The following is a 25,875-nucleotide window of genomic DNA, read 5'->3' on the forward strand; positions in this document are numbered from 1 at the left end:
CATGTAGCAATTCTGGACGAGGGGGGTGTCCCATTGTCCCGCCAAAATTGTCCAAGTCCTTCGGAATGCACAATGGACATGAATGGATGCAGGTGATCAGACAGGATGCTTACATAAATGTCACCAGTCAGACTTGTACCTAGATGTATCAGAGGTCCCATATCTCTCTAACTCCACACACCCCACACCATTACAGGGCATCCACCAGCTCGAACAATCCCCTGCTGACAGGCAGGGCCCATGGATTCATGATGATGTCTCCATACCCGTACACGTCCATCCACTCGATACAATTTGAAACAAGACTCGTCCGACCAGGCAACATGTTTCCAGTCATCGACAGTCCAATGTTGGAGCCAATGGACCCAGGCAAGGCAGCCATCAAATGTACAGAGTGGGTCTTCAGCACCAAAGCCCATATTGATGATGTTTTGTTGAATGGTTTGCATGCTGACAATTGTTGATGGCCCAGCATTGAAATCTGAAGCAGTTTGCGGAAGGGTTGCACTTCTGTCACGTTGAACGATTCTCTTTAGTTGTCGTTGGTCCCATTCTTGCATGACCCTTTTCCAGCTGCAGCGATGTAAGAGTGTTTACGTTTTACCAGATTCTTGATATTCACAATACACTCGTGAAATGGTCATATGGGAAAATCGCCAATTCATCGCTACCTCGGGGATGCTGTGTCCCATCACTCATGCACCAACTACAACATCACATTCAAACTCACTTAAATCTTGACAACCTGCCGTTGTAGAAGCAGCAATCGATCGCAGAACTGCGCCAGACACGTGATGTCTGATAATAGGCGTTGCCATCCGCAGTGCCGTATTCTGCTTGTTTACATGTATCTGTACTTCGATAAGCATGCCTGTACCAGTTTCTTTGGCGCTTCAAGTTAGTTATGACACTGAGGACTCTCATCTGGAAGTCTACCACAGAATTTTAACACAGAACCAATTCATGATGAAACTGCAACTGTACTCAGCCCCTGGTGTTTATGCAAGATCAACAACAAATACATTTAAGTTAGTAAACTGCCAGCGAGATACCAACAAATGAGTCCTAACTTTGTGGGACATGCCCACGATCTAAAATCTTATAAACGTTTATGGACACAATTTGAAAACAAAAACAGTTGCCATCATGGCAGCATTCCATTTCCTAAGACTAAAGGAAAATAAAAAACAATCTATCAACTTCCATTTAACAACTAAATCGCTGCTTTCTCCCAACCACCTCTAAAGGACATATGACATACAAAGGGACACTATCAACAGTACTGTATCAGTTTCCATGATGTCATGTAAACATCAGACCTGTTGAGAACTACATTAAAAAATAGGCACAATTATTTTGTGGATGAGACAGAGATCATAATTAAAACTACATTCTGTGTTACCACAATCCTTAGTTGCTAAATTAGAGTTGTGTTGTTTCTTAAAAATGGAAACTCCTTTCCATACAAATGTTACCAAACTACATGCCACTCTTAAAATGAACTTCTGATACAGCTTTAACCACTGCAAGAACCACTGATTAGGTGCAACTGAAGCTGTAAGTGTCCCGGTTTAAAGGCTATGGCCAAGTCAAACTGCACAACTTAAGTGAGGCCCTATTTTTAACTTTTCTGTAAATTGTTTCCCCTACTGGTACAGGTAACATTTTATTACTTTTCCAGAGTTGTCTACTATTTTCAATATATTTCTTACTTAAAAATCCACATTTAAGTAATGGTCCATTCTAATTTTTTTATCCTTTGCAACCCATCACATTTCTATTTAAGATACAGTAACACAAACTGCCAAAAAATAGGGGAAAATACAGTATTATTTACTTACAATGAAAATAGGAACAGTGTTTTTCAAAGGTTTGGCAAGAGCTCACCCTTTTCACTTACCTCTCACAGATCTTACTGAACGACTTTCTGCAGTTCAGTTTTCTCATAGATCACATAAAGATGTCCAGTAACCCCCAAGAGAAATTAAGCTGCATGAAATTAGTAAAAAAAGACTAAATTCAAACCCAATATAATATCAGATACTTATCTTGATCAAAAATTTCCTTCACTTCACCCCAGTTATATCAAACCACAACTGTAGTATCATGTCCAATTTGTTACAATTGTGTATTTATTTACCTCTTACATGTTTAAAAATGGCAAGGCTGGTAGCGATGTCAATAGAATATGAATTCATACACACTATAACCTCGTTAGCACAAACAAGCTCTTGACTGTATCATAGGGTTTTTTAAAGATATGTTACGTGCACGCATGTGGTTGAATCATTCTAGCAATAATATAATGATTTCTTCGTACTTAAGCCCTATGAAGTTGTTCTGCTGGTTGGCTGTATCAGTTGCAAAAAAGACATTCAATTTCATCTGGACAAATTTGTGGATAAAGTTGATGAAGAAACTGTGAACAGCTGTTTGCATGAATTTGCCTGAGAGAAGGAAAAGTATGCCTCGCGTGATGTGTTCAATACAGATGAAACTACTTTTCTACAATTTTTTTTTTCTTCCAAGCTGCAAGCTGGAGACGAAAGGTGATAAGTGTCATACTTGAGCATGAAGCACACAATGGGTAACTGTTGCCCTGGTATGTAATGCTGACGACAGTGAAATGTTATGTTGCTGGGTTATATGAGAGAAACCACATCGTTTTAAAAACAAATATATTTAACCAACATAAAGGTTGCACTTTTTCCAAACAACGTGACAAGCCACTTTCAGCCCTTGAATCAAGGCATCACTTCTCTCACGGAAATAGCTTATTGCAAGTAACTTGTAAGAGCTGAAATTCGTGCTGCTGGAAACAACACTGCAACCCCAAATTGGAGTCTGCATGACATAATAAAAGCCACCACAGCAGCCTGGAACTCCATGTCCCCACATCATATACAGAAGTGCTTTAACAGAGCCTGGAGATATAACACTACTAAAAGTGGCCACGAGCTAGATGATGCCACTTCAGCTAATGAATGGATAGGTCTGCAAGACGTTGTGAACCCTGGGGTTAGTTTTGAGGAATTCATTAACATAAACAACAGTGTTGTATGTGCTTTGTAGAATCTGATGTGCCAAAAGCTGTGACTGAGGTGCAAGAAGAGTAATCAGAAGAAACTGATGAGATGGAGAATACAAATACCATTCCACCTACCCATCAGGAGATATTTACAGTCTTTAGCTTAGAACAATTTGCTTCCACACACAGGTCTCACTACTGAGTCTGCAAACACAATAGTTACAACAACTGGTTGTGAAATTACAAGATATTTTCCTACCTGTTAACGTCAGTGAACCTTAATTCAATTTTTTTCCAAGAAAATAGTGTAATTTGTAAGTAGTTGCACTTTTGCTGTCACATTATAGTGTTTTAACTCTACATTACTGTAAAGTGACTGATGCTGTAGTGTATTACACATTACTGCATTACCGTACACATACACGTAATAACATAGGTTTTTCACTTAACACAAACTTTTTTTAACATGAACTCTCTATTTTTTGGTCCCTTCAGATTTAGATTTGTGTTAACGAGGTTAGATTGTATACAATATCGGGCCTGGTGGTGTAGCGTACTATGTTCCCTATTAAAGAAAGCAAAACGTGTTAATAGAAGCTCAGTGGCGTACGAAGAGGCATAACACTGTCCTATGCCATTACATTTTCTGAACATAAATATTGGCAAAGATGAAGTTTGTCAAGGTATGTATCATTTTTAAAACTAAGCCTGACAGTTTAAATCGCTCTTAACAAGTTCTCACAATGAACTGGTTACATTCATCAGTGGATGGCAGGCATTCGACTATGACACCAACACTCCCACAGTTTTCTTCCTCCTACACTAAATATGCCAACATGTGGCAACATCTATCCACAATAATAAAAACGTGTGCTTTCCCTTATTAGAAGAGAGAAAATATCGACTTTATGTAGCCTATGTGAATTGTTTTATCAATGGTGCTAAAGGTCAACAATAGCTTCATGCAATTTGTTAGTGCACTCTGCATCTACATTCCATCCGTCTTAAAACAGTTTCATCATTAACACTGCAGACACGTTACCCCAAGAAAGTGTAGTTCGAATACTAGCTAAGAAAAATTATGTTCTTCCAGACAGTGCCAACAGACAATATTAGAAGCGGTCAGTGAGTATGTAAGAGGATTTTGGGGCAATATACTTAGCAGATAGTAAACGAATTCTATTCCAAACGCCACAAAGGCTCTTCTGCTATGCATCTTGGAACTATCAGAACAGCACAAGAGCCATTATGGAGTTAGGGAGCAACAAGTTGAAACTTTGGGTCAGGCTGCAAGTTGTACTTTCAAAGTGCAATTCATAGCATACTGCAAGAGAACAACTGTGACGTGTTACGCTACACAGTTTTAACTTATCACCAACATTCTACTTAACTTTTCAGTATCTCTTATATGGCAAGTCTTTGTCAGCATCCACAAATTTCACAAGCTCCAACAACAATGTCACTCAACAAATTACAATCTCTTAAGCTTCCAATATCACATGTGATTCAAAACCAGGAATGCTTGCATACTTAGTGAAGTTTATGTAAGATGTGCTGATGCTAAAGTAGTATATGTTCATTAATTTCCATGTATTTTTACTCTGACTATGCAGTGAAAGTGGTTTTTGTTCGAAGTGAGAAAAAACAAACACATAACTAGTTGCATAACAAGAGAGTAACACACACACACACACACACACACACACACTCTCTCTCTCTCTCTAGCAAATATACTCTACGACAGAACAATGTAATTACACATTAACAATAAAGGACATCAAAAACAAACATACCATAATACAGCAAAATAACACCTCTGCAGCAGCCAAGCTGAATTACCTTCAAGCCCCCATGTGTGAAGTGTTATTAAAATGGAGGCTTCCTTCCAGAACTAGACATCCGTGCCCAGATTGCTACAGCAAATACTTCTCAACCATTTGAAACAAAGCCCAAGCACATACTCATGTAGTTTAGGCATTGAACAGGAGTCTAGTAACAATGATAAAATCTCAACAACATGTTTGCCACACCTGTTGAACATTAAAGATCCTACACCCTTGGGTGGGAGGGGATAAATTCACTCATAAATGAGTTAATTTCTATCAGCAGCACCTCGAATCAAAAATAAACTTGTTTTCTCTCTCTCTACTGGGGCACAGCACATAGCAGTCGTTATACAACTTCACATCAGAGCAAATTATTCCAGTTTTCAACAAACTTGACCACAAAATTATTCAAGTATTTGAAAGTTGCAGTGAACAAGATAACAATAATGACCAAATAGCAAAGAAATAACAGCAAGAGACAGTGGAAGTGGACTTATTTTCTTACTAGAAAACCTGTAAAAACAAATAGGATGTGAGAAGAAACCCATTTTATTTTATCACATGTATTTTACATTTCCTAAAAAAATTGTTGAATTTGCTTCAATGGCTCCAGCAGAAGAGCAATAAGGAAACAGTTCTGCTTTCCTAAAACAAGTAGATATTTAAATTAAAAATGAACCTAAGTTTCAAACAATTAAAAAGTAACTCAGATGATGAGCTCAATGTAGTGTTTAGCTTTAGTGATAACATTTGAGAGCCCACGCACAACTAGCAACTTGTTTATGAGTCAGGGCAGTTCCTATGTCAAACTAAAAATGTGGACAATACTGAGTAAATATTATGGATGTAATAGAGGTGGTTTGATAATAATCAGTCACACAGAGGCAGCACAATTGATTTGCTGGTTTTTCTTAACCCTTTTGCCACTACAGATGTGCTCTCCGCATTTCATGCTGACTGCAGCTTTGTTGTGGCTTTACTACTCACCAAATGCTGTGCTGAGACTGTGTTCTGCCCAAAATGAAATACTTGTAAAATGACTTTAAGGAAACAGGTGGAAACAAACTGATTTTCACACGTTACAGCCCGAGATCTCCGTTCAATAAATAACTAATTTTCTTTTCATTATTCGTCATGGTTGCCTCGCTGCATCAAATTACATAAAACATTGCACGAAATTTTAGAGAGATTGCAAAGGTAAAAACACACTGCAGAAACTTTGCATATGGTTCATTTTAGCTCATACATTGCTGTGGATGAAATATAGATACAACATCCAAATTTTCTTTAAAACGACAAGCAGAACGATCTCTTATTTTGTACTTGAGTTATTGGTTTTTTTATATCTGGCAAAAGTTTGCACACATTGCATCCAGTCAATTTCTGCACATCAGGAATCATTGGTCATAACAACCTTCATATTTCAAACACAGCTCATGATATCGAAACGACACTCACTCCAACAGACTTTCAGCAAGCAATGACAGAATTCCTTTCCTAGCCTTTCTTTCATGAACTTTGTTCCAATACAGAAATTAACATCTTATGAGTGCCATTACTGGATAAGACTTCACAAACCAATGTTTATCCTGAACAAGGAATACACTTCTTTTTCGTTCAAAAAATCTATGCATTTCCTTTTGTTCATAAAAATATAAGCCTTATCATTCAATGGCCCGTAAATAATGCCAACACAATGCCTATACCGACCAGTTCCCTCAAGCATCTGTACAAACTGGTGAAACAGAAAAGCACATTAGATTGAGAAAATGTCACAGTTGCATTATCATCTTAGGATCAATCCATATGAAGTGGTCCAGTGATGGTTGCTTGACCATTCTTAATTTTTTTTTTTTAAATATGTGAATGTCCTATATCAGACAAGTTCAAAACAGGTTTAAAAAATAATAATAATTTATCTTGCACCTTTACTGGATGGAGGCCATTTTTATTGCAGGCGCGTGACAATTTTTCAGTCTGGAGACATTAGCAAAAATTTAAATCTCTGCAATGGGTTAAGTTAAAACATTGCAATTGACGTGATTGTTTTTAGAAAAGTGTCCTCTACAATATTGTGTATTACACAAAATACCCTAAATTCAAAAATAACCCATCAAAATGACCTCCAAAGTTTGGTATCCATATTTTCAAAAATCCATTTTTTAGGCCCAAAAATAACAGGCAAGTAGTGATTTATGAGTGTCTATTTTTTCCTATAGTTAGATATCATACACTACTAGCCACATATAGAGCAAGAACACTTACAAATGTTTCCTTAATTTTTTATGAAATTTGAAAATTTTCTTTTTTGTAAAGGTTGGGGTTTGTTATCTCAGGTGGGACTGAATATAAAAATATGATTTTTTGCACAGTTTGTACACCTATATAATAGCAGCGTACTGTAAAAATTTCAACATTGATATCTGACTGAACAAAGAAATGAATTTTTGAAAATGAGGAAATAATTCACATTACTCTACAACTGATCTTATGGCTGTTGCCTAAATAAATGGTTTATTGTTTCATTGTAATAAAATTTAATTGTGACATATTACCAATAGGAGCTTTCGCTTTTGTTCTATGGAAATAAAAAGGCCCATTTATGTTTAGGTTTATCGTCAATGAAGATGGACATTATTCCTGTGTTTGGCATTGTTGTCGTCAGTCTGTTCTGAAACCTCTAATAGAGTGGATGAACATACTTCGAGAGTGTAGAACGTGTTATGTGCTTCGTGCTGTGTGTAATTCGTAATTAATTCTGAGAGATTAACTGGAATGCAATAACATGGATGAACAGTGCTCTGTTGGACAGATAGCACGTGAAGTGTGTCACAAAACAGTTCACGGTTGAGTTTCAAAAAACTTGAAAAATGTCAATGACTTTGATCTAGTTAGACAAACTTTGTTTAAATTTCAAGTAATTTCTTCTTTGACATCAGTGTGAGAGTATCATGAGAAGAATTTTTGGAAGAAAGTGCTGTGATCCACTTAAAGCTCATAAAAAGCCTATTACTAAAGGTTTGAGGGAAATTGAACTTAAACATTTGTCCTTGTTATGAGAGAGTGAAACACCTTCTCAAGTGAAACGTAATGCGATTCCTGGAAATTCCCTGTGCCCAAATGGTTACTCCAAAATATCCAGAACCAGAGTCATGTAACCTTGTTAATGACATTTATATTCCTAATAAGGAAACTGTTAGCATATTGGATGTTGCTTGTTCTAAGTTAGATGTACCGCCTGCTTCAAAAATAATAAAATTAAGTAGCAGAAAAAGAAAAGCAGCTATTGAAAATAAGGTACAACAAATTTCAGACAAAATTAGAAAAGACTTGGAATCATGCTACAATAATACAGATAGGCTACCAACATTATTTCTAAAGAAGAAGAAAACCTACCACCAGCGTCATCTGACACTGAAAATTTGAGTTTAATGGAGAAATTAAAAATTAAATGTTCATTGACATCGAAGGAAGATAAAAGTTTAAATTTTAAGTTTGTTCCCTGACTCATGGTCAAAAGAAAAACATAGTTCATGAATTCAACGTTTCTCATTGTTTGGTTAAACTAACCCAAAAATTAGTGAATGAGCAAGGCATTTTCCAGTTTTAGGAAAGAAGAAAGGAGTAGGCATAAGTGAAAAAACAACTAAAAAGATCCAGCAGTTTTTTGAAGATTATGAAAACAGTAGAACGTGCCCAGGTTGCAAAGATAGGAAAAGAATTGTTATAAACAGAGTTAAAGCAACAAAGCAGAAACAACTAGAGCTGTCAAATTTAAATTAACTTTATGTAGCTTTCAAAAACTCTCATCCTGAATGCAAAATCGGAAGGTCAAAATTTTGTGACCTCCACCCTAAGTAGTGTATTTTGGCTGGATCTTCAGGGACACACTACGAATGTGTTTGTTTATATCATCAATGTCAAACTGATGATTGCGGGTGAAAAACTCGGCGACCTTAACTACAAGGAGTTACTACATGTTATGACTGCATGACGAGTTTGTGTAATAAATGCCCTGGTAAGGAAACTGTTATTGAATTGTTTCACGAATATGATGAGGAAATGCCAGACAGTATTACCTTCAAACAGTGGGTCACAACTGACAGGGGAAAAATGATAACTGGTTAAATCTCAGGAAGAGTGCTTGGAATCTTTAATCGATAACTTACAAAAACTCTAAAGTCACCACTATGTTTCTAAAATCCAAAGTATGTTTCTGAAGTACAAAAAAAGCACAACCTCATGAAACTGAATACATAGTGCTAGCTGAGTTATTCTCTACTTTAAAGATGAGAAAGATGAAGTTTGCAGTTCTTCAATTTGCATTATAAGCGACTACTTCGGAGCACAACACTTTGGCTGTACATGTGTTTCAAAAGTATGTAATAAATTACATAAAAGAAATTTTTCCCAAGGTTGAGAAGCTGATATATTATTCAGATGGAAGTGGTAGTCAGTATAAGAACAAAAAGAATTTTTCAAATCTGTGCAACCACAAAGTAGACTTTGGGTTGGAAGCTGAATGGCACTTTTTTGCACCTTGCCGTGGTAAAAATGCATGTGACTGAGTAGGAGGTACAACAAAATGTGAAGTAAGTAAAGCCAGCCTACAAAGACTAAGCACAGACCAAATTCTCACAGTACAGGACATTTATGTCTTTTGCAAGGATTATATTAAAGGGATTACCCAATTTCTGATCAAGAAAGAAGTGGTTCTGCATATGAAAAGAACACTTCAAACAGGATTTGAAAACTGTATAGCAATAAAAGGAACTAGGCATTTCCACAAATTCCTTGGCATTGCAGAAAACTTAGTTCGATGTTATGCAACATCAGAAACTGAAATTTATATCATTGTGTCAGTAAAATTACATCTCTGTCTTTAATGTTGAATGACATAGTGGCATGTATGAATGATGGACAGTGGTGGCTTACAGAGGTTGGAAGAATAAGTTTGGAAAACAATGATGTTTTTGTGTATTTTTACCACCCTGTGGCCCAAGAACATCATTCAAGAAATCTGTTAGTGACAGAGTTCGGATATCAATGAAAAAAGTTTTAAGCAAACTTTCAGTTCTTGAACGTAACCACAGCAACTGGGAGGTCTTATTCTATACTGCAGAAGCTGTCTGAAGAAATAAGTGTACTTAACATTCACCACCAAGTTTAGGAACAGGCACATCTCTAAGGATGTTAATTGAAAACATTTATTTTAAGTATGTCAAAATAATATAAATGTTAATTTCAGTTATGTTACCACTTTTTGTGTAAAATTCATTACCTTACTTCAATAATAATTTATTGTATTACACCAGTATCACACATGAATAGGCTACAGCCACAAGAACAGTTGTAGAGTAATGTGAATTATCTCCTCATTTTCAAAAATTCATAATTGATTATATTACACCAATATCACACATGAATAGGCTACAGCCACAAGACCAGTTGTAGAGTAATGTGAATTATCTCATTTTCAAAAATTCATATCTTTGTTCACAGTCAGATATCAATGTTGAAATTTTTACAGTACAATGCTATTATATAGGTGTACAAACTGTGCAAAAATCATTTTTATTTTCAGTCCCACCTGAGATAATTAACCCCAAACTTAACAAAAAATGAAAATTTTCTTGCTCTATATGAGGCTAGCAGTGTATGATATCTAACTATAGGGGAAAAAAAACACTCTCATAAATCACTCCCTGTTTGTTATTTTTGGGCCTAAAAGTGGATTTTTGAAAATTTGGATACCAAACTTTGGAGGTCATTTTGACTGGTTATTTTTTAATTTAGGGTATTTTATTTAATAGACAATGTTGTAGAGGACACTTTTTTAAAAACAATCAAGTTAATTGCAATGTTGTAACTTAACCAAGTGCAGAGATATTCATATTTTTGCTAACACCTCGAAACAAACATCGCAGCGCACTAACAAACAAAAAGACCGTCATTCAGTAAAGGTGAAAGGTAAATTTTTTTTAAAAAACTGTTTTTAACTTCTCAATTACAGGGTAATCATATATAAAAAATTAAAATATTTAAAAATGGTCAAGCAACCAATTTAATTTTTATTGGACCACTTCATTTGGATTGACACCTTAGGAAACAAAATCTGTCTTTCATGAATGTGATATTTCTTCATGCACAGCTGATTAAAGTATATTTCCACTCAGGGTAGATGTTGCATTACACACGTAAAAGTTTTAAGGTAAGGTGCACCAGCTTTTACACTAAATAAACTGCCTCTTACATGCAAAACAGAAAACATCTAACATCGGAGTGCGAAGAGTTGTACAAGTCACATAAACATTGCTGGAAGTGTGTTTTTGGTTCAGTGTAAGAACAGACACAAAGTGTTTAGGTTCTAAAAGAAATGCCACATAATTCAGTACTTAAAATCTGCCATACCACTAAATTCCAAGCTCTTGGTAGAGTCTTTCAGGATACCAGTGAGAAGTAAGCATCTATAGGCTGAAGTGCATACAGCCATAAAACTGTTCTGCACTTGCAGTTGCTGAACTCACTGTGATACTGTCAGACCTCTTGGATTGTGGAGTGAAGAAGTCAAATTTATTGTGTACAGAAAAGAAATTTTATAATGAAAATATTTATTGATTTTCCTGAAGTCCTATGATAAATTATGATGATTTAAATATTTTGTGAAATTTATTTGTGTGAAATGTATTTTATGCTGTTAACTGCTAGATTTGAAATGTGCTACTTATTGGCAAGTAGTCTCTATCAATGAGAATTTGTTTTTAACAACTATGCCTCAAGTTTTTCTCGAGGGCTTAAGTCACAATTGTTGAGTGTTTACTTTTGCTGAATGTGGAACATATGTTTCTGCAGAATCCATTCCAGCCGACTACATTTTCGTACTTTATGTGGGTAATTGTACAAAAAATTCTCTACGATTTCTCTGTAATTAATGTTGAACTCTATCTGTCTCATGTACTGAAACATCTACAGGAAGTACATAAAAGTCCAGGAACACTTTCAATTATTTATTGCACAAGAACTAAACATTGTACAGATGTCATACATATTGCACTTTGAAGAGAAACTCCGAAAGTTTTTTTTTTACAAACATTCGATATGCGAATTACGAGTGACCCGGCAGATGTCAATACAGTAATCAAATTCTTGCCATAGCCGCAGTCTGTGGCAGTCGCTTCCCATATTCTCTCCCGGAGCTCTGCTACATCATGTGGTAGAGGCGGCACATACACCAGATCTTTAAGATGCTCGTACAGAAAAAAGTCACATTAAGAGTGGGGGGGAGGGGAAGGAAAAAAAACTTTCAGTGTTTCTCTTCAAAATGACATATGTATATCTATATATGACAGTAGTATCTGTTCCCGAAAGAACAGTTACGGTGGATGACCATGCAGCTTTGCTAGAAATGAAATGATAATTAAATAGTACATCAACACCTGTTTGCAGCTAGGGTGTCTATTTAATTATCATTTCACGTGGGAAAAATATATCTAAAAACAAAGATGATGTGACTTACCGAACGAAAGCGCTGGCAGGTCGATAGACACACAAACGAACACAAACACACACACAAAATTCAAGCTTTCGCAACAAACTGTTGCCTCATCAGAAAAGAGGGAAGGAGAGGGAAAGACGAAAGGAAGGATGTGGGTTTTAAGGGAGAGGGTAAGGAGTCATTCCAATCCCGGGAGCGGAAAGACTTACCTTAGGGGGAAAAAAGGACAGGTATACACTCGCGCACACGCACACACACACATATCCATCCACACATATACAGACACAAGCAGACATATTTATCATTTCATATGTATATCTGTACCATGTTTGGTTCTTGTGCAATAAATAACTGAAAGTGTTCCGCTCTTTTTCAAAGTGTTAACTCATAATCATAAAAACCGGGACGGGAGGGGGGGGGGTTACACAAATTTTTTGTTTTTACATCTGCTTCAACTTTCGAATTGGTGACCATTTCCCCCATCTTGTGTCTATTTGTAATGAACGTAACAATGTAAGATTTCCTGCGAATGTGCTCAAATTAATATGCACTCACTCACGGCCTGGTTGTTTAAATGGTGTAATTTATATGAAATCTAAGTCACAGTAATCCTCTGGCACACCCTGCCCCAAAGGTAGTTTAATATATTTTATATCTGAGACTAAAGAACAATGTCACGGAGAAAATGGGGCATCAGTTCAGTTCTCTCCGAGTCATCTGCCAAAATGAGATGCAAAGAATTCGAGCACCTGCAAGTAAAACTCTACAACCAAAATGTGGGGGTGGCTCATTATAAAAATAAAACTATGGAGCAGTCTAGTATGACCAATGCGGAGGCAAAATACAACAGTGGATTGCCACACAGCAGTTGTCTTGATAGAACGGTGTTTATTTGAGGGACAGCAGCCCACCATACGTTCTACTTCCAAGTGAGCAGAGACCTTGGTTGCAGGTGCACCTGGAATCGCCAAAGCGAATGGGGAGGAGGGGAGGGGGGGGGGGGGGTAATCACTTCTCTATCCAATCAATTGGCCAGTTCACTTCTTGGGATAACCCACATGCCGGACCCAGAGAAAAACAAACAAGCAGGCAGAATGATTACGTTCATCAAGGTGGTCATGAATAGCATGTATCCCTGGGTGACAACAGTAACATCCATAAAAGCATAGTGATAGTGATAGCCCACTGAGTCACTATACACTGTTCGGCCAGAGCATTATGACCACCTATCTAATAGCCAATATGTCCATGTTTGGCATGAATAACAGTGGCAACACTTCATGGCATGGAAGCAATGAGGTTTTGGCAGGTTGCTGGAGAGAGTTAGCAACACATCTGCACACACCAAGTCACCTAATCCCATAAATTCAGATGTGTGTGTGTGTGTGGGGGGGGGGGGGGGGGCAATGAGCTCTGGCACTGCATTCAATCACATCCCAGCTGGCAAGCTGCGGAGCCAGCACACCAATTGGAACTCGCCACTGTGCTTCTCTAACCACTCCATCACAATCCTGACCTTGCAACATGGCGCATTACGTTGTTGAACAATGTCACTCCCAGACGGAAATGCAAGTGTGATGAATTGGTGCACAAAGTCTGCAACCATTGTACGATACTCCTTGGCCGTCATGGTGCCTTGCATGAGCTCCACTGGACCCATGGATGGTCACGTGAATCTTCCCCAGAGCATAATGGCCCCGCCGACAGCTTGTCTCCATTCCGCAGTACATATGTCAATGAGAACTGTTCCACTGGAAGGCGATAGATTTGCTCCCAGCCATCGGTATGATGAAGAAGCTATCAAGATTCATCAGATAATGCAATGCTCTGCCATTGCACCAACGTTTAGTACCAATGGTCGTGTGCCCATTTCACTCGTAGTAGTCTATGTTGTGGTGTTGACATTGGCACAAGCTGTGGAGGCCTATCGCTACAAGTGTTCAGTGCACTGTGTTTTCAGACATGCTTGAACTCTGCCCAACATTAAACTCTAATGTTAGTTCTGCTGCAGTTCACCACTTGTCCTGTTTTACCATTCTCCTCGCCTATGTGCCCGACACGTGTAATGAGCCAGTGGCCACCCAACCCAACATCTGGACGTGGCTTCACCTTGGTTTTGCCATCTGTTGAAGACACTCACCACAGTACTACTTGAACACCTGACAAGCCGTGCAGTTTCCAAAATGCTGGTGTCGAGTTTCTAGGCCATCACTATCTGCCCCCAGTCAAACTCAGATAGTTTGTGTGCCCTGCCCATTCTACATACGGACAGCATGCTCAATGATACTACATGCACCATGCGTGTGTCTGACTAGCAGTCATTCCTTGCCAGGTGATGCTTCTATCGCCAGGAACGGTTCATATCTATAGCAGGTTGGTGGTCATAATGTACTTTTTAATCATGGTATGTTGGTTGGTCAGTTGATCTGGGGTAGGGACCAAACAGCAATGTCATCGGTCCCATCAGATTTGGGGGAGGAAGCCAGCCTTGCCCTTACAAAGGATCCATCCCAGGATTTGCCTGAAGCGATTTAGGGAAATCACATAAAACCTATATCAGGATGGCCACACACGAGTTTGAACCGCCGTCCTCCCATATGCGAGTCCAGTACGCTAATCATTGCACCACCTCGCTCGGTTGTTATATATTAAAACCCAGTCAAGATGTCTGTTAATGGCCATCAGCTACACCATAAAAACACTGGCTGACAGGAGATGTAAAAGCTTAATCCATCCTATCCATGATTTTACAGCCACTGAGGTAAATGATGGTAGCATCCTGGCACTCCTGAAAAACTGAAACGAACAGATGGTGAACGGTCATGGGGACAACTGAGACTTTAAATTCAACAACGATGAGGAGTGATGTTGCAAGGAAACACGAGTAGTACTCAGTGATGAGGCACAGTGGAGGTCATGGCAAAGGGCTGGGAGGCGCATATCAACTGGTTATCCCATCCAGAGGCTGTTGTCCAAGGGTTCATGCCCCTAGTATGCAAAACGAATAGGATATAATGGAATATTAAGAAACTGTCGAAGGGTGATCACACAGGTGTGCAAGGGTTGGCACTGTTGTAACTAAAGACAGAAGATCACACTTTGACAAGGAGAGTAAAGAATTAATCCAGAAGACACCAATGGCTAGTCCAACTCCATGATGATTGACTGGGTCTAACAACAGCAAAGCTGAGGTGCCACTGAGTAATAAACCTGGTAACCACAGTCCAAGTAAGGGTGGACCACAGCCCAGTAGATGTGAATGACGAGCAGCATAACAACACCCTAAGAGATGTGGGCAAGAAAGAAGAAACCTTGTAAGTTTTTGCATGCACTGGTCTTTAGTTGTTGAATATGGATCAGCTTCTTGTCAAAGAGGAGTCCCAAAAATGGGATTGTGTAACAATGTCCAAGTGCTCAGACCCAAGCAGAGATCTGGACCAGGATGGACTGTGGTACAGACTATGATCTGCATTTTTCTAGGAGAGAAGCAGAAACCTTTGGAAAGGTTCCAAGCAGAAGCCCATTGGATAGTAACTTGTAGCTGGTGTTCAGCCAAGGCTAGAGAGTGGGAGCTATACCAAATGCAGAAGTCATCAACATAGCACTGTGGAGGTGATCAGTGGCAAGAAAAGTGTCACTAACCCATTGATAGCAATGAGGAAAAGTGTGACTCTGCACAGAGTCTTGCATGGCATCATTCTCTTGGACCTGTAAAGTACCATCTTGGAACTAGAACAACCAGTGGAATAAAAAGTGACAAAAACTGGTATGAAGCCTGAAAGGTCCCAGTCATGGAAGGTAACTAAAATATGATAGTGCCTGGCAGTGTCCTATGCTTCGTGTAGGTCAAAATAGACTGCAATGAGGTATTGGCATTTGGAGAAAGCATACCACGATCCATTTCCATACTAATCACATGGTCAGCATTGAACTGTCCCCCAGGAAACCACACTGCTAGGAGGACAACAGGCATCAAGATTTGAAAAACCAGCATAATCTGCATGCGACCAACCTTTCAGGCAGTTTGCATAGCATGTCAGTGAGGCTAATTGGCCCAAACTGTTGGTGGATGTTGAGGTTTTGCCTGACTTAAGTATTGGAACTACGATACTGTCTCACCATTGTGAAGGGAAGATGGTATTGCATTTCCAGAGAGAAGACATTATCATTCCCAGCATTCCTTCCTAATGTGTTAAAATCAGATAGCGAGCCTTAGTATGAAGCCACTTAAAAGTGATGAGGTTGGTCTGCAAAGGATGTTGCTTAAAACATTGCAAGGCTCTTCAGCTGTCTGTAAGAGCTATGCAATGTCTTTGGTCCACCATGGCACAATCCAGTGATGGAGAGGGACCTGTAGAAAGGGGAAACTGCACTGGAGACATCTTGCACACCTTCATCAATGCAATATGACAGTGGGTGATGAAGCATACAAATGCCACCTGACTCTTACAAAGCACACAATGTGGTAGACAGCCCATCTGGCAATGGTGAAGAAGCTACAGGATTACCGGAATGGGGTTTACTCACTGTTACAAAGATTGTTATGTGGTGACCAATGTAGGAAAGCCGTGATACTGGGAGAATAGACTGTTAATCGGTAGCTGGAAAGGTGGGTAGGAGCACAATCATTGAGGAGACACAAATCACGGCCAGTAAGAAATTGGTTAAGTAGAAAACCCATCAAGACAAAGTGGTATTCCACCACTGGGGGTTGGGAGGAGTTATTGGATGAAGATGGTCCACTTTATGTAAGAGACCCGACTGGAGGTACATAAATGTTGCAAATGCTGATCACTGAGGTCATTTGCGTCCACACCATTATTGCTTCCAATGTGGCACGAAGGGAAAACCACTCGCTGAAAACACCTTTGGGAACCGATGTGCAGATCACTCCAGATTCCCTCTGGGGCCAGCACGGTTCCAACAGAATGCCCACAACCAAGGAGCATTGTGGAACAATCAGTGGAGTGTGTTCCTTGTACAGCAATGCCAGTTGCAGAGGGATGAGGAAATAAGGTGGTGGTGTTCTGGCAGAAAACAGTAATATCCATTAGAATTTGACTGAATAATTACCTGCTCCCTGCCTGTTGTCAATATGTGGCTATTCTCGACAAGTGCTGTTAGAGATATCTGGCAGTTCTTGGACATATGCAGCAAATTCTCATACTGCGATATGCCACATAAGAAAATACCTTTTTAATTTTTTAATACCGCTTGGAAAATGATAATATATATATATATATATATATATATATATATATATATATATATATATATGATTTCTGCTGTAACTATAGTTAAAGTTTGAAACTCTTTCCTTGGTGTGTAAGCCAACTTCAGGTGGTTGAACATCTGCTTCATTTTACATTTGTCTCTTAACACTTAGATTATATTTACATTAATCTGTTTTTCTCTATGGTAGAGTTAAAGAGTTAATTCCTTTAGACTTTTAATTTTATCATAGCATGAGTTTCAGTGTGCAGCCTCCAGGGAGCAAGTTTCCAATACTACCACGAGCAAGGCAATCACACCTACAATTTAAGACTTGAAAAAAAAAAAAAAAAAAAAAAAAGGCTCCAAGTGCCTTAATAGTAAGAGTTTTGAAGTTTTGTGTGAAATGAGATCTCCATGCAAAGTTCAAAAAGGCTCAAACTGTCACAAATACAATGTAGTACCCAATCCAATGAACAGATGGTATGTTGTTTAACAGCCACTGCTGTTAACATATTTAAGGCTCTATGTTCCGCATGATTACTCTTCTGTGTTAGATAAAATAGCGGAGGCGACAGGTGTTTTTAACAGTGGGGGGGACAATGAATTAAAGGATAAGGTGTTGTGGCAGAACTGAGGAAAAATGTGAAAATAGAGGGAATAAATATGTAAGCTCAAGTAATAAATGTATTCCTGCAAGAGCTCATCCAGCACAGGAGGTTAGTCTCATTACTGATTGCTAACTTACACCATAATTGGACAGACTACTTATTCTTCAGTTACCAAATATGTCGTTCCAGAAGATGTGGAGGATGTGATACAGCAATCAAGACAAATAAAGCCATTTACTGTCAAAATCAAACAATGGAAACTCCCGGTAGGAGCATCAACAATGTAGGAAGAAGACAGATTCTTACTCATCACACATTAAGTTGCAGACATGCACTATTAAAAGACACTTATATAAAGTTTTTGGCCACCGCCTTCATCAGCTAAAGAGAAACATACAAGCAAGCACACCTCATGCACAAATCACGGTGTAAGTTAGTGATCAGTAAAGCGATTTACCTCCTGTGCTGGATGAGTTTTCGCAGGAAAGATATTACTTGAATGCATCTGACTACTTAGATTTCAAGACATCATCAGATTCTAATATAGGCACAGCAAATCTAAACACATCTAGAGTACAGTGGCTATAGTTCGACAAACGTAAGCCTCATGTAGTTAAGACCAGGAGAAGCTTAAATGAAATTGAGGCCTGGGAAGGTTTCCCTATTTAGAGAAAAGGCTGTGAAGTACAGGGCATAAAGAAAAAGCAAGTACCTACCCTGAATGTTATAAGCCACTTTTGTGAAGAAAAGAAGGAAGATTTGATTGAAATGATGCAATAGCTTATGAATAATGACCACAAACACTTTTACAACAGCAGAATGAACTTTTACTATCTTCTTCCTAAGTATTGAACTACCGCACTTAGAGCTTTCCATCACATTTCCACTTTCAGTACATTTTCACGAATATTACAACAGATCTACACTATGCTTAACTTTCAAATAAAACACATTAATAGTGCAATTTTGACCATTAATATCTAGCATAATTAAAATTCATTTTCCTCGTATCCATGATTTTGTCGCTTAGAACCTTTCCTATTGCAAGTCTTCAATTGTCAATAATTATACAATATTTTGCACATTTTGGTTATCTGGCAACCCCTTATATGTCACTAGTAGTTAAGGCAGCATTGTAACTTGCTGCTGCTATAATTAAGTCTAATATTTTATCAGGAACACAATTATTATACTACATGGTATGTATTACATATATATTTTTGTATTTACAATTTCTTTTAATCTTCATTGGTTCATGAATGGTTTTTCTTTTAGTTGTCAGCTTTAAAATAATGCCGGTACAATCCAATGATGAATATTACACTGCATTTTTTTGTATTTTATATCTTGTTCAACTTTTAACGACTCAGGGTAACTGTGTGGTTTAGCTTCAAGGTAAGTTTAATTTTGACTTTGAATAACTGCCTGACCCTGAACAAACTGTAACACCTATACTAGTTGATATTCAGTCCAGGAATATCTCTAGGACTTAATGATGAGCTTTCCAGGTTATTTTATAAATAATTTTGTTAATTTACACTTACTATGAGTGATTAGGGAACTTACATGTTGCTTTTATGGGACCTGTGACCTCATTTTATTAGTATTTAACAGGTTCAGTTAGCTATGAGCTTTTAAATATTCCGTTCATTCGCACTAACCAAGTGTGCTTATTAAAGCTGGATATCGGGGCATCGTCAGTAGAAATGGTGTATGGGGAGCTGTCACCCATTCTAGCTGACCATCTCGCACCCGCAGCGGTGCCATCCACAGCAGAACTGTCACAGTGCCTACAGCAACTCCAAGACCAAACGCCAAGATCTGTTAACTGGCTGCTTTGTGCCAATGCGAACACCTTATTTTGATCCACAAAGTTTTTGAGAAATGTACTCACATCATATTCCGCATAAATCTCATCAAATCAGTGCTCCAACCACCTTACTTTAGACCCTTCTCGGCATTGTGACGAGGTCACATGATCAAGAAACTCAAAACAGCAACACCACAAAGGTCTCTATTGAGCAGGTCAAGCCAATGTGTGCCCTACCTTCACTCCCTACAAGATAACACTGACGTCACAAGTCACACTACATTTGGAGACATCCATGCAGACATCACCTGAAGTTACCACCCCCTCCCCAACCAACAGCCATACCATCATCTTGTCCAGCAGCTGAACCAACACAGTGGACAGCAGTCGTCCCCCCCCCCCCCCCAAAGAGCTAGCAAACAAAGCTGAACAAAGTTTCAATTCCTTACATTCCGGTGCTCTGCGTTATTGGGAGAAGTGGGGAGATTAAGGGACCTACTGTAGTGTATGTTACTCCGGTAGAAGGAGTATCTTTGAAGTTACTCTCAGTATCAAGTTGGGTGTGCATTAATATACATGTGTATTTGCGTTTCTAGAAATAATAAGTAAGTCTATAAGCTTCAGTTGTATGTACATTAGTTTATGTGGTTGGTATATAAGCCTTACCTATGAGTATGTCCAACAATGTATTAATCGTTCCAATGTTTTTACTATTTTAGTAAATGAATATAAAAGAAAGCTAACAGCAAAATAATCCAATCAAAATTGGACCTCCAAAAAGAACAAGCGCTACCTGTCATTAAAGTGAACACTAATGACACAACAGCCTATTTTAGAAGCAAGGACAATTATTTGAGAGGGAAACTGCGAAGACTTGTCTGCCAGAAGGTACAATAATACAAACTCCATTTTCAACTGGATGCTACAATTTTCTGAAAGCTTCAGACAGAAAAGAAGATCCAAATGTTATCAGCAGGTTTAGAGAAGATGCCTTCCACTTCCAAAAAATGTGCTTTAGTCATAACATTTTTAAACTTGTCACATGGTCTCCTTCTTACCTTTCAAGTGAAGATGGATTATCCAAACAGTACCCTCCTTCCCTCAAAAATGAAATGGAAATGATTTTTTTTTTGGGGGGGGGGGGGGGGGCGGATGGCATTGTGAATGCAAATATACTCGGTTAAGTGTTGAAATTTTGTTTGTCACTGGTGAAACCTTTATCGAAACCAGCAATACCTAAAAACAAAGTGCTTCACAATGACTTGTTCTATCCAAAATTGAACAACCCAACAGCATTGAAGAAATTAGCACCTAGTCTGTTAAGAAAGTGCTTGAACTTTGTAGAGTGAGTCATATTATGCACTTTAGAAGCTTTTTAACCATACTTAAATATATTATACAACAGATCACAAGGTCCTGTTGTGTGTTCTCCAACACATGTGGCGAGGTATGTGACCACTAAACCTCTTCCCTAAAATGAGATTTTAAATATGGAGTAACAGTCTGTTAATTATTCGCCCACTGCTGCAAAGGCATGATCTAGCTGCAGGAACAGAAACAAAATGACAAGGTATGCGTGCTAACTTACCGTAATCCCCACGGCCCATAGGACCACGCAAGGATGCAGCTGCTGCCCCCCCTTGCCCTCTCGGTCCTCCAGGGCCCCTCATGGGCATCACACCTGGAGGTAACATGGACGGGTGTGATGGTGAGCATCCACCACGGACTTGCATCATCTGCATCATGCGACGTTCTCTGGCCCGTAGAATTTCTTCTTTCTTTTTCTTATCCGATGGGGGTTTTGCCAATGAAACTTCAATTGCAGAACCCCCCATTTCTTTTCCATTCAGTTCCTCCATGGCCTTAAAAATGTATAAAAAGATAACACTCAAAAGTGAACAGAAGAACCACACAACAAGATCTAAAAATGTGTATAATGAAATATACTCTCGAAAATACATGTCATTTCTGTTCTCTGCAAATAGTTATGAAAGTGCTTATTTTTAAATTAACAGAACTTCTATACCAAAAAATGGATTGGGGAGGGGGGGGGGGTAAAAACCACACATCACAAGAAAATTTCAGCACTCCAAGAAAGGCAAACATTTTTTCGAATATTAATGTCGATTTTACTGAGACATCCAAATTACAGTTTCAATCAAGCTGACTACAACTTACTAAATGGAAGCATAATTAGTAAGGGAGCCACAATATAAATCAACAAAGACACAGAAGCTTCATTATAATGAGTTGTCACATGAACTTTCCAATTGGTTATGATGTGTTACAGTGAGAACTTCCCACAAGCACTACAGCTCAGATTCAGATTTCAGTTGGAATTCTTAAAGTGTCATAATTTGCTTGCTTTAATTGTTAGCAACTGAATTCTGGCCTATGCAGCCAGAGATAGCAGTCAAATGTGTGTGTGTGTGTGTGTGTGTGTGTGTGTGTGTGTGTGTTTGTTTCTTGTCTGTAAAAGGCTTTGGCTGAAAGATAAATGATTAACAGTATTTTTGTTGTGCCCCATCAGCTACTCAACATGTCATCTTTAAGGTGGGTAGCAATCAGTCCTTTTCAATATTTATGATATTTCAACATGGACTTTCCAGTGTTTGACAATGTTATCTGGTAAAGCAGCTCAGATGATTTTTTTTTCCCCTCCATAAGAAAACTGTGTATGAATACACAGACTGATTAAACCAAGAAAGATATACATAAAGCAGATACAGAGGCAAATGGTATAAATACTTTCTATTCTGATTCCCTGTAGAAATGAAAAAAAATATTGCTCAATGGAAACTTTATCCATCACATTTATCCGTAACACAACAAATTAGTTATGAAGTATAAATGTACAAATCAGTTGTTGAACACAGCAAATATTTTGCGGCTTTTTCCACAACTGAAGTTTCAGGTACCATTGTTACAGTAGCAAATTTGCTAGGACAGACACAAACATGCATGAAATTAACTGGATGAGAGATTGATTTTTATTGGACAGTTTAATGCAGCAGTGGGTCAATGGACACTCATAAATAATACAGAGTTAAATTAATAGAGGGAAACATTCCACGTGGGAAAAATATATCTAAAAACAAAGATGATGTGACTTACCAAACGAAAGCGCTGGCACGTCGATAGACACACAAACAAATACAAACATACACACAAAATTCAAGCTTTCGCAACAAACTGTTGCCTCATCAGGAAAGAGGGAAGGAGAGGGAAAGATGAAAGGATGTGGGTTTTAAGGGAGAGGGTAAGGAGTCATTCCAATCCCGGGAGCGGAAAGACTTACCTTAGGGGGAAAAAAGGACGGGTATACACTCGCGCACACACACACATATCCATCCACACATATACAGACACAGCAGACCAGCAACAAACTGTCCATTCGCATGAATGGACACAGGCAGACAGTGTTTGTTGGTAATGAGGATCACCCTGTGGCTAAACATGCCTTGGTGCACGGCCAGCACATCTTGGCGCAGTGTTACACCGTCCGGGTTTTATCTGGATACTTCCCACTAACACCAACCTATCCGAACTCCGGAGATGGGAACTTGCTCTTCAATATATCCTCTCTTCCCGTTATCCACCAGGCCTCAATCTCCGCTAATTTCAAGTTGCCGCCACTCATTCCCCACCTGTCATTCAACAACATCTTTGCCTCTGCACTTCTGCCTCGACTGACATCTCTGCCCAAACTCTTTGTCTCTATATATGTCTGCTTTTGTGTGTGTGCGCGCGCGCCCGTGTGTGCGCACGCGCGCCCGTGTGTCCCTGTCCTTTTTTCCCCCTAGGGTGGGTCTTTCCGCTCCCGGGATTGGGGTGGCTCCTTGCCCTCTCCCTTAGGGCCCGCATCCTTTCGTCTTTCCCTCTCCTTCCCTCTTTCCTGGTGGGGCAGCGGTTTGTTGCGAAGGCTTGAATTCTGTGTGTGTGTGTTTTTGTGTGTCTATCGACCTGCCAGTGCTTTCGTATGGTAAGTCACATCATATTTGTTTTTAGATATATTTTTCCCACGTGGAATGTCCCCCCCCCCCCCTCTCTCTCTCTCTCTCTCTCTCTCTCTCTCTCTCTATACAGACACAATTTGTGTCTGTATGTGTGGATGGATATGTGTGTGTGTGTGTGTGTACGCGCGCGAGTGTATACCTGTCCTTTTTCCCCCCTAAGGTAAGTCTTTCCGCTCCCGGGATTGGAATGACTCCTTACCCTCTCCCTTAAAACCCACATCCTTTCGTCTTTCCCTCTCCTTCCCTCTTTCCTGATGAGGCAACAGTTTGTTGCGAAAGCTTGAATTCTGTGTGTATGTTTGTATTTGTTTGTGTGTCTGTCGACCTGCCAGCACTTTCATTTGGTAAGTCACATCATCTTTGTTTTTATATATACAAAAACAAAGATTATGCGACCGACCAAACGAAAGCGCTGGCATGTCGACAGACACACAAACAAACACAAACAAACACACAAAATTCAAGCCTTCGCAACAAACCGCTGCCCCACCAGGAAAGAGGGAAGGAGAGGGAAAGACGAAAGGATGCGGGCCCTAAAGGAGAGGGCAAGGAGCCACCCCAATCCCGGGAGCGGAAAGACCCACCCTAGGGGGAAAAAAAGGATGGGCGCACACATACACACACACACACACACACACACACACACACACACACACACAAGCAGACATATTTAAAGACAAAGAGTTTGGGCAGAGATGTCAGTCGAGGCAGAAGTGCAGAGGCAAAGATGTTGTTGAATGACAGGTGAGGAATGAGTGGCGGCAACTTGAAATTAGCGGAGATTGAGGCCTGGTGGATAACGGGAAGAGAGGATATATTGAAGAGCAAGTTCCCATCTCCGGAGTTCGGATAGGTTGGTGTTAGTGGGAAGTATCCAGATAACCCGGACGGTGTAACACTGCGCCAAGATGTGCTGGCCGTGCACCAAGGCACGTTTAGCCACAGGGTGATCCTCATTACCAACAAACACTGTCTGCCTGTGTCCATTCATGCGAATGGACTGTTTGTTGCTGGTCATTCCCACATAGAATGCATCACAGTGTAGGCAGGTCAGTTGGTAGATCACGTGGGTGCTTTCACACGTGGCTCTGCCTTTGATCGTGTACACCTTCCGGGTTACAGGACTGGAGTAGGTGGTGGTGGGAGGGTACATGGGATATGTTTTACAACGGGGGTGGTTACAAGGGTAGGAGCCAGAGGGTAGGGAAGGTGGTTTGGGGATTTCATAGGGATGAACTAAGAGGTTACGAAGGTTAGGTGGACGGCGGAAAGACACTCTTGGTGGAGTGGGGAGGATCTCATGAAGGATGGATCTCATTTCAGGGCAGGATTTGAGGAAGTCGTATCCCTGCTGGAGAGCCACATTCAGAATCTGATCCAGTCCCGGAAAGTATCCTGTCACAAGTGGGGCACTTCTGTGGTTCTTCTGTGGGAGGTTCTGGGCTTGAGAGGATGAGGAAGTGGCTCTGGTTATTTGCTTCTGTACCAGGTCGGGAGGGTAGTTGCGGGATGCGAAAGCTGTTGTCAGGTTGTTGGTGTAATGCTTCAGGGATTCCGGACTGGAGCAGATTCGTTTGCCACGAAGACCTAGGCTGTAGGGAAGGGACCGTTTGATGTGGAATGGGTGGCAGCTGTCGTAATGGAGGTACTGTTGCTTGTTGGTGGGTTTGATGTGGACAGACGTGTGAAGCTGGCAATTGGACAGGTGGAGGTCAACGTCAAGGAAAGTGGCATGGGATTTTGAGTAGGACCAGGTGAATTTGATGGAACCAAAGGAGCTGAGGTTGGAGAGGAAATTCTGGAGTTCTTCTTCACTGTGAGTCCAGATCATGAAGATGTCATCAATAAATCTGTACCAAACTTTGGGTTGGCAGGCTT

At 39.6% G+C, this 25,875-nt stretch overlaps 1 protein-coding gene across 9 annotated transcripts in view; it reads right to left on the bottom strand.

Annotated features, from left to right (window-relative positions):
* Window positions 1-25,875, bottom strand: part of LOC126236961 (heterogeneous nuclear ribonucleoprotein R) — a 179,829-nt gene that overhangs the window by 18,449 nt on the left and 135,505 nt on the right. For all 9 annotated transcript variants that reach the window (XM_049946662.1, XM_049946661.1, XM_049946660.1 and 6 more), the window contains one exon: window positions 21,570-21,843. In XM_049946662.1, coding sequence (XP_049802619.1) covers window positions 21,570-21,843 — 274 coding nt within the window. The remainder of the gene's footprint in view (window positions 1-21,569; window positions 21,844-25,875) is intronic.

The sequence above is a fragment of the Schistocerca nitens genome, chromosome 2 (assembly GCF_023898315.1).
Source record: "Schistocerca nitens isolate TAMUIC-IGC-003100 chromosome 2, iqSchNite1.1, whole genome shotgun sequence".
NCBI lineage: Eukaryota > Metazoa > Arthropoda > Insecta > Orthoptera > Acrididae > Schistocerca > Schistocerca nitens.